This window comes from Crinia signifera, chromosome 7, assembly GCF_055691185.1.
Source record: "Crinia signifera chromosome 7, ASM5569118v1, whole genome shotgun sequence".
Lineage (NCBI taxonomy): Eukaryota > Metazoa > Chordata > Amphibia > Anura > Myobatrachidae > Crinia > Crinia signifera.
The window spans coordinates 703918-714394 of record NC_139223.1 but is presented as its reverse complement, the minus strand read 5'-3'; the positions used below and the strand labels follow the sequence as shown (position 1 = coordinate 714394).

Genomic DNA, 10477 nt, shown 5'->3' with positions numbered 1-10477 from the left:
TCAGGCGCGCTCAGACGTCAGACAGCCAATCACATGGGTTTTATTCCCAGAGGTCTGTAATACACAACATGCGCAGAATCAGAGGCGCTCAGACATCAGACAGCCAATCACATGGGTTTTATTCAGAGGTCTGTAGTACACAACATGCGCAGAATCAGGCGCGCTCAGACGTCAGACAGCCAATCACATGGGATTTATTCCCAGAGGTCTGTAATACACAACATGCGCAGAATCAGAGGCGCTCAGACATCAGACAGCCAATCACATGGGTTTTATTCACATAGGTCTGTAATACACAACATGCGCAGAATCAGGCGCGCTCAGACGTCAGCTGGTGCAGCAGTCTATTGCAGTGATGAGCGAGGGTCTCTTGTCCGTCTGATATTTCCCCGGGCAGAGAAGAGGACAGTCTCTGGCCGGCATTGAGAGACACCAGATGCTGTAGAGAAAGACACAATGTTAATGCAAGTAACCTGACCCTGTAATGCAAAATTCCCTCCCTAGGGGGCACTGTGCCAGCTTACCCCTCGTACCTGGTGCAATGTCCCCTGTCTGTGCCTAATGGCGGCACTTGGGAAGGATTTGTGCCAGTTATATACCCTGCTGAGCTATGCAAGATGGGCACTAATGCTGGGAGAGAGATAAAGTGCCAAAAGATCAGACTAGATGGGTGAAGTATTTATTGGCTGCCACATTCTAGGGGGGTAATTCAGAACTGATCACTGTTGTACAATTTGCGTGGAGACAGAATATGAAATGACCATGCATGTGTAGGGATTATAGCTCGCACGTGAGACACCTCTGATAACAAGCCATTCACAGGAAGCCGGCATTTGGGGGTGGTGCCCCGGTGTTACCAACTCTGCCCCCAAACAGCCGGTTTCTATCTCACACACTTGGAAACGCATTCGCTGGTGAGGAAGTTGCTGATGGATTTGCAGCTGGCCTCTGATCTGTGATATTTTCACAAGCCAATGGCAGACCTGCATGGGGGGCGGGGGGGGGGGGGCGGGGGGGATTTCACTGTCAGGGAGGCGGCTGCAGATCACAGGGCTCTGCTAAATCAAACAGCAACTATCACGTTTGAATTAGCTCCTATGTAACTGTCCTAAAACAGCCTGTAACATGGCAGGTAGGTGCTGATTGGCTGCCGGGTAGCCGGTGGGGGGCGTAGAATGTTGTAATGGGGTAGCCGATGGGGGGGGCGTTGGAAGAAGTAATGAGGCAGACAGCGGGGGGATGGGAAGATGTAATGGGGTAGCCGATGGGGGGGGGGGGGCATGGGAAGATGTAATGGGGTGTGGGCGATGGGGGGCATGGGAAGATGTAATGGGGTAGCCGGTGGGGGGCATGGGAAGATGTAATGGGGTAGCCGGTGGGGGGCGTAGGATGTTGTAATGGGGTAGCCGATGGGGGGGGGGGGGGGAGTTGGAAGATGTAATGAGGCAGACAGCGGGGGGATGGGAAGATGTAATGGGGTAGCCAATGGGGGGGCATGGGAAGATGTAATGGGGTGTGGGCGATGGGGGGCATGGGAAGATGTAATGGGGTAGCCGGTGGGGGGCATGGGAAGATGTAATGGGGTAGCCAATGGGGGAGCATGGGAAGATGTAATGGTGTAGGCAATGTAGGGCATGGGAAGATGTAATTGGGTAGGCGATGAGGGGCATGGGAAGATGTAATGGGGCTGCCGATGGAGGGCGTGGGAAGATGTAATGGGGTAGCCGATGGGGTGTGTGGAACAACTCCAACCCAAACACGCCTGACCACTCAGACACAGCATAACCTCCATCCACACACCCCTCAGACACAGCATAACCTCCACCCCCCACCTCAGACACCGCTTGACCTCCGGCAACACCATTCAGACACCCTGTGACCCCCATTTCCTCACCCCAATGTGTGACCTATGTTACTCCACCAAGAGTGGGATGACGGAGCTCAGGCGTGTGAGGGTGGTAAACATGGGACCACTCGTACAACGAGAGATCCTATCACAGGAGGTAAATGTGCAACAAGAGGATGAAGGTACCTGGCGCACATTGATGATGCCGCTGAGACTACGAAGAGCGATGACTGAGGCCACACGCACAGGCTCCTCTTGGTCTGTACAAGCTGAATTGAGAAGCTGCTGTGGGACCTGTAACTTGAGAAGATGTGGACTTCCTACATCACTGGACAGTGTCCCCAGATTGCCAAGAGCATTAGCTGCATGAACTCGAGTCTTTGTTTGAGGGTCTCTTAATAACATTACAAACTTAGATGTTGCAACTGACACCCAGGAGCTGTTGTCTTCTGCAGCAGATTTGTGGAAAGCGCAATTCCCTACAGCAAATGCTGCAGATCGTCGTACTCTGGTATCTTGGTCAGAAAGACAGTCCAGAAGTTTATCCAGTACAACTGGTGTAAAGGACTGACCAAGACGTGAAAGGTTCCCCACGAAGGTGCACGCTGCTGCCCTCATTTCTGCGCCTTCAGTCTGAAGAAGGCGAGATAGAAGCTTTTCCCAATCTCTGACAACTCTCTGGACAAGTGGCAAGTTAGAAGGAGATGCTCTGATCAGGTGGCTAAGCAGGGTCAGCAGCTCAATGGTTACGCTATCATGCCCAGACTGCACCGCGCTTCCCAGCCAGGTAACAACATCCTCTGAAGCCATCGCTGTGTGGGAGAATTCTGAGAGGAAGTTCTCCTCCATAAGGACGAGTCGACACAGGAGACAGACTGGTGTCTCTGCTAGCGCTGCTGGGAGTCTACTACATGCCTGGAAGACAAAAGGGAGAGGTATGAACACAAAGTATGCTATGACAAGCTATAACTAGGACACCTAATGCTTAGTGATAGGTATGGAGGCTGCATCCTACCGAGAGCAGGAAACACTAACACAAAGTATCCTACGCCAAGAGATAACTAGGACACCTAATGCTTAGCGCTAGGTATGGAGGCCGCATCCTACAGAGAGCAGGAAACACTAACACAAAGTATCCTATGCCTGGAGATAACTAGGACACCTAATGCTTAGCGCTAGGTATGGAGGCTGCATCCTACCGAGAGCAGGAAACACTAACACAAAGTATTCTATGCCAAGAGATAACTAGGACACCTAATGCTTAGCGCTAGGTATGGAGGCTGCATCCTACCGAGAGCAAGAAACACTAACACAAAGTATTCTATGCCAAGAGATAACTAGGACACCTAATGCTTAGCGCTAGGTATGGAGGTCGCATCCTACAGAGAGCAGGAAACACTAACACAAAGTATCCTACGCCAAGAGATAACTAGGACACCTAATGCTTAGCGCTAGGTATGGAGGCTGCATCCTACCGAGAGCAGGAAACACTAACACAAAGTATTCTATGCCAAGAGATAACTAGGACACCTAATGCTTAGTGCTAGGTATGGAGGTCGCATCCTACCGAGAGCAGGAAACACTAACACAAAGTATCCTATGCCTGGAGATAACTCGGACACCTAATGCTTAGTGATAGGTATGGAGGCCGCATCCTACCGAGAGCAGGAAACACTAACACAAAGTATCCTATGCCTGGAGATAACTCGGACACCTAATGCTTAGTGATAGGTATGGAGGCCGCATCCTACCGAGAGCAGGAAACACTAACACAAAGTATTCTATGCCAAGCGATAACTAGGACACCTAATGCTTAGTGATAGGTATGGAGGCTGCATCCTACCGAGAGCAGGAAACACTAACACAAAGTATCCTATGCCTGGAGATAACTCGGACACCTAATGCTTAGTGATAGGTATGGAGGCCGCATCCTACCGAGAGCAGGAAACACTAACACAAAGTATTCTATGCCAAGAGATAACTAGGACACCTACTGCTTAGCGCTAGGTATGGAGGTCGCATCCTACCGAGAGCAGGAAACACTAACACAAAGTATCCTATGCCTGAAGATAACTCGGACACCTAATGCTTAGTGATAGGTATGGAGGCCGCATCCTACCGAGAGCAGGAAACACTAACACAAAGTATTCTATGCCAAGAGATAACTAGGACACCTAATGCTTAGCGCTAGGTATGGAGGCCGCATCCTACCGAGAGCAGGAAACACTAACACAAAGTATTCTATGCCAAGCGATAACTAGGACACCTAATGCTTAGTGATAGGTATGGAGGCTGCATCCTACCGAGAGCAGGAAACACTAACACAAAGTATCCTACGCCAAGAGATAACTCGGACACCTAATGCTTAGCGCTAGGTATGGAGGCCGCATCCTACAGAGAGCAGGAAACACTAACACAAAGTATTCTATGCCAAGAGATAACTAGGACACCTAATGCTTAGCGCTAGGTATGGAGGACGCAACCTACAGAGAGCAGGAAACACTAACACAAAGTATCCTACGCCTGGAGATAACTAGGACACCTAATGCTTAGCGCTAGGTATGGAGGTCGCATCCTACCGAGAGCAGGAAACACTAACACAAAGTATCCTACGCCAAGAGATAACTAGGACACCTAATGCTTAGCGCTAGGTATGGAGGCCGCATCCTACCGAGAGCAGGAAACACTAACACAAAGTATTCTATGCCTGGAGATAACTCGGACACCTAATGCTTAGCGCTAGGTATGGAGGCCGCATCCTACCGAGAGCAGGAAACACTAACACAAAGTATTCTATGCCAAGAGATAACAGGACACCTAATGCTTAGCGCTAGGTATGGAGGCCGCATCCTACCGAGAGCAGGAAACACTAACACAAAGTATTCTATGCCAAGAGATAACTAGGACACCTAATGCTTAGCGCTAGGTATGGAGGACGCATCCTACCGAGAGCAGGAAACACTAACACAAAGTATCCTATGCCTGGAGATAACTCGGACACCTAATGCTTAGCGCTAGGTATGGAGGCCGCATCCTACAGAGAGCAGGAAACACTAACACAAAGTATCCTATGCCAAGAGATAACAAGGACACCTAATGCTTAGTGCTAGGTATGGAGGACGCATCCTACCGAGAGCAGGAAACACTAACACAAAGTATTCTATGCCAAGAGATAACTAGGACACCTAATGCTTAGCGCTAGGTATGGAGGTCGCATCCTACAGAGAGCAGGAAACACTAACACAAAGTATCCTATGCTAGAGATAACTAGGACACCTAATGCTTAGCGCTAGGTATGGAGGTCGCATCCTATCGAGAGCAGGAAACACTAACACAAAGTATCCTACGCCAAGAGATAACTAGGACACCTAATGCTTAGTGCTAGGTATGGAGGACGCATCCTACCGAGAGCAGGAAACACTAACACAAAGTATCCTATGCCAGGAGATAACTAGGACACCTAATGCTTAGTGCTAGGTATGGAGGCCGCATCCTACCGAGAGCAGGAAACACTAACACAAAGTATCCTATGCCTGGAGATAACTAGGACACCTAATGCTTAGCGCTAGGTATGGAGGCCGCATCCTACAGAGAGCAGGAAACACTAACACAAAGTATCCTATGCCAAGAGATAACTAGGACACCTAATGCTTAGCGCTAGGTATGGAGGTCGCATCCTACCGAGAGCAGGAAACACTAACACAAAGTATCCTACGCCAAGAGATAACTAGGACACCTAATGCTTAGCGCTAGGTATGGAGGCCGCATCCTACAGAGAGCAGGAAACACTAACACAAAGTATCCTATGCCAGGAGATAACTTGGACACCTAATGCTTAGTGATAGGTATGGAGGCCGCATCCTACTGAGAGCAGGAAACACTAACACAAAGTATCCTATGCGTGGAGATAACTAGGACACCTAATGCTTAGCGCTAGGTATGGAGGCCGCATCCTACAGAGAGCAGGAAACACTAACACAAAGTATCCTACGCCAAGAGATAACTAGGACACCTAATGCTTAGCGCTAGGTATGGAGGCCGCATCCTACAGAGAGCAGGAAACACTAACACAAAGTATCCTATGCCAGGAGATAACTAGGACACCTAATGCTTAGTGATAGGTATGGAGGTCGCATCCTACCGAGAGCAGGAAACACTAACACAAAGTATCCTACGCCAGGAGATAACTAGGACACCTAATGCTTAGCGCTAGGTATGGAGGCTGCATCCTACCGAGAGCAGGAAACACTAACACAAAGTATCCTACGCCAAGAGATAACTAGCACACCTAATGCTTAGCGCTAGGTATAAAGGCCGCATCCTACAGAGAGCAGGAAACACTAACACAAAGTATCCTATGCCAGGAGATAACTCGGACACCTAATGCTTAGTGATAGGCATGGAGGTCGCATCCTACCGAGAGCAGGAAACACTAACACAAAGTATCCTACGCCAGGAGATAACTAGGACACCTAATGCTTAGCGCTAGGCATGGAGGCTGCATCCTACCGAGAGCAGGAAACACTAACACAAAGTATCCTACGCCAAGAGATAACTAGGACACCTAATGCTTAGCGCTAGGTATGGAGGCCGCATCCTACAGAGAGCAGGAAACACTAACACAAAGTATCCTATGCCAGGAGATAACTAGGACACCTAATGCTTAGCGCTAGGTATGGAGGTCGCATCCTACCGAGAGCAGGAAACACTAACACAAAGTATCCTATGCCAGGAGATAACTAGGACACCTAATGCTTAGCGCTAGGTATGGAGGTCGCATCCTACCGAGAGCAGGAAACACTAACAAAGTATCCTACGCCAAGAGATAACTAGGACACCTAATGCTTAGTGCTAGGTATGGAGGTCGCATCCTACCGAGAGCAGGAAACACTAACACAAAGTATCCTACGCCAGGAGATAACTAGGACACCTAATGCTTAGCGCTAGGTATGGAGGCTGCATCCTACCGAGAGCAGGAAACACTAACACAAAGTATCCTACGCCAAGAGATAACTAGGACACCTAATGCTTAGCGCTAGGTATGGAGGCCGCATCCTACAGAGAGCAGGAAACACTAACACAAAGTATCCTATGCCAGGAGATAACTAGGACACCTAATGTTTAGCGCTAGGTATGGAGGTCGCATCCTACCGAGAGCAGGAAACACTAACACAAAGTATCCTACGCCAGGAGATAACTAGGACACCTAATGCTTAGCGCTAGGTATGGAGGCTGCATCCTACCGAGAGCAGGAAACACTAACACAAAGTATCCTACGCCAAGAGATAACTAGGACACCTAATGCTTAGCGCTAGGTATGGAGGCCGCATCCTACCGAGAGCAGGAAACACTAACACAAAGTATCCTACGCCTGGAGATAACTAGGACACCTAATGCTTAGCGCTAGGTATGGAGGTCGCATCCTACCGAGAGCAGGAAACACTAACATAAAGTATCCTATGCCAGGAGATAACTAGGACACCTAATGCTTAGTGCTAGGTATGGAGGTCGCATCCTACCGAGAGCAGGAAACACTAACACAAAGTATCCTATGCCAAGAGATAACTAGGACACCTAATGCTTAGCGCTAGGTATGGAGGTCGCATCCTACCGAGAGCAGGAAACACTAACACAAAGTATCCTATGCCAGGAGATAACTAGGACACCTAATGCTAAGCGCTAGGTATGGAGGCTGCATCCTACCGAGAGCAGGAAACACTAACACAAAGTATTCTATGCCTGGAGATAACTCGGACACCAAATGCTTAGCGCTAGGTATGGAGGCCGCATCCTACCGAGAGCAGGAAACACTAACACAAAGTATCCTATGCCTGGAGATAACTCGGACACCTAATGCTTAGCGCTAGGTATGGAGGCCGCATCCTACAGAGAGCAGGAAACACTAACACAAAGTATCCTATGCCAGGAGATAACTAGGACACCTAATGCTTAGCGCTAGGTATGGAGGCTGCATCCTACCGAGAGCAGGAAACACTAACACAAAGTTTTCTATGCCTGGAGATAACTCGGACACCTAATGCTTAGCGCTAGGTATGGAGGCCGCATCCTACCGAGAGCAGGAAACACTAACACAAAGTATCCTATGCCAGGAGAGAAGTAGGACACCTAATGCTTAGCACTAGGTATGGAGGTCGCATCCTACCGAGAGCAGGAAACACTAACACAAAGTATCCTATGCCAGGAGATAACTAGGACACCTAATGCTTAGCGCTAGGTATGGAGGCTGCATCCTACAGAGAGCAGGAAACACTAACACAAAGTATCCTACGACAAGAGATAACTAGGACACCTAATGCTTAGCGCTAGGTATGGAGGCTGCATCCTACCGAGAGCAGGAAACACTAACACAAAGTATCCTACGCCAAGAGATAACTAGGACACCTAATGCTTAGCGCTAGGTATGGAGGCTGCATCCTACCGAGAGCAGGAAACACTAACACAAAGTATCCTACGTCAAGAGATAACTAGGACACCTAATGCTTAGCGCTAGGTATGGAGGCTGCATCCTACCGAGAGCAGGAAACACTAACACAAAGTATCCTACGCCAAGAGATAACTAGGACACCTAATGCTTAGCGCTAGGTATGAAGGCTGCATCCTACCGAGAGCAGGAAACACTAACACAAAGTATCCTACGCCAAGAGATAACTAGGACACCTAATGCTTAGCGCTAGGTATGGAGGCTGCATCCTACCGAGAGCAGGAAACACTAACACAAAGTATCCTACGCCAAGAGATAACTAGGACACCTAATGCTTAGTGCTAGGTATGGAGGCTGCATCCTACCGAGAGCAGGAAACACTAACACAAAGTATCCTACGCCAAGAGATAACTAGGACACCTAATGCTTAGCGCTAGGTATGGAGGCTGCATCCTACCGAGAGTAGGAAACACTAACACAAAGTATCCTATGCCAAGAGATAACTAGGACACCTAATGCTTAGCGCTAGGTATGGAGGCTGCATCCTACAGAGAGCAGGAAACACTAACACAAAGTATCCTACGCCAAGAGATAACTAGGACACCTAATGCTTAGCGCTAGGTATGGAGGCTGCATCCTACCGAGAGCAGGAAACACTAACACAAAGTATCCTACGCCAAGAGATAACTAGGACACCTAATGCTTAGCGCTAGGTATGGAGGCTGCATCCTACCGAGAGCAGGAAACACTAACACAAAGTATCCTACGCCAAGAGATAACTAGGACACCTAATGCTTAGCGCTAGGTATGGAGGCCGCATCCTACAGAGAGCAGGAAACACTAACACAAAGTATCCTATGCCTGGAGATAACTAGGACACCTAATGCTTAGTGCTAGGTATGGAGGCTGCATCCTACCGAGAGCAGGAAACACTAACACAAAGTATCCTACGCCAAGAGATAACTAGGACACCTAATGCTTAGCGCTAGGTATGGAGGCTGCATCCTACCGAGAGCAGGAAACACTAACACAAAGTATCCTACGCCAAGAGATAACTAGGACACCTAATGCTTAGCGCTAGGTATGGAGGCTGCATCCTACCGAGAGCAGGAAACACTAACACAAAGTATCCTACGCCAAGAGATAACTAGGACACCTAATGCTTAGCGCTAGGTATGGAGGCTGCATCCTACAGAGAGCAGGAAACACTAACACAAAGTATCCTATGCCTGGAGATAACTAGGACACCTAATGCTTAGCGCTAGGTATGGAGGCTGCATCCTACCGAGAGCAGGAAACACTAACACAAAGTATCCTATGCCAGGAGATAACTAGGACACCTAATGCTAAGCGCTAGGTATGGAGGCCGCATCCTACCGAGAGCAGGAAACACTAACACAAAGTATCCTATGCCTGGAGATAAATCGGACACCTAATGCTTAGCGCTAGGTATGGAGGCCGCATCCTACAGAGAGCAGGAAACACTAACACAAAGTATCCTATGCCAAGAGATAACTAGGACACCTAATGCTTAGCGCTAGGTATGGAGGACGCATCCTACCGAGAGCAGGAAACACTAACACAAAGTATCCTATGCCAGGAGATAACTAGGACACCTAATGCTTAGCGCTAGGTATGGAGGCCGCATCCTACCGAGAGCAGGAAACACTAACACAAAGTATCCTATGCCTGGAGATAACTAGGACACCTAATGCTTAGCGCTAGGTATGGAGGCCGCATCCTACCGAGAGCAGGAAACACTAACACAAAGTATCCTACGCCTGGAGATAACTCGGACACCTAATGCTTAGCGATAGGTATGGAGGACGCATCCTACAGAGAGCAGGAAACACTAACACAAAGTATCCTATGCCAAGAGATAACTAGGACACCTAATGCTTAGCGCTAGGTATGGAGGTCGCATCCTACCGAGAGCAGGAAACACTAACACAAAGTATCCTACGCCAAGAGATAACTAGGACACCTAATGCTTAGCGCTAGGTATGGAGGCCGCATCCTACCGAGAGCAGGAAACACTAACACAAAGTATCCTATGCCTGGAGATAACTCGGACACCTAATGCTTAGCGATAGGTATGGAGGACGCATCCTACAGAGAGCAGGACACACTAACACAAAGTATCCTACGCCAAGAGATAACTAGGACACCTAATGCTTAGCGCTAGGTAT

General features: G+C 48.7%; 1 protein-coding gene across 3 annotated transcripts in view; it reads right to left on the bottom strand.

Moving 5' to 3' along the window:
• Positions 1–212: 212 nt before the first annotated feature.
• Positions 213–10477, bottom strand: part of STK36 (serine/threonine kinase 36) — a 142780-nt gene continuing 132515 nt past the window's right edge. For 2 of the 3 annotated variants that reach the window (XM_083152182.1, XM_083152181.1), the window contains exons 26-27: positions 2033–2761; positions 213–439 (exon numbers count right to left, since the gene is read on the bottom strand). In XM_083152182.1, the coding sequence (XP_083008308.1) occupies positions 311–439; positions 2033–2761 (858 nt within the window). In that variant the 3' untranslated portion in view covers positions 213–310. The remainder of the gene's footprint in view (positions 440–2032; positions 2762–10477) is intronic. The other variant, XM_083152180.1, reaches the window with a different exon arrangement.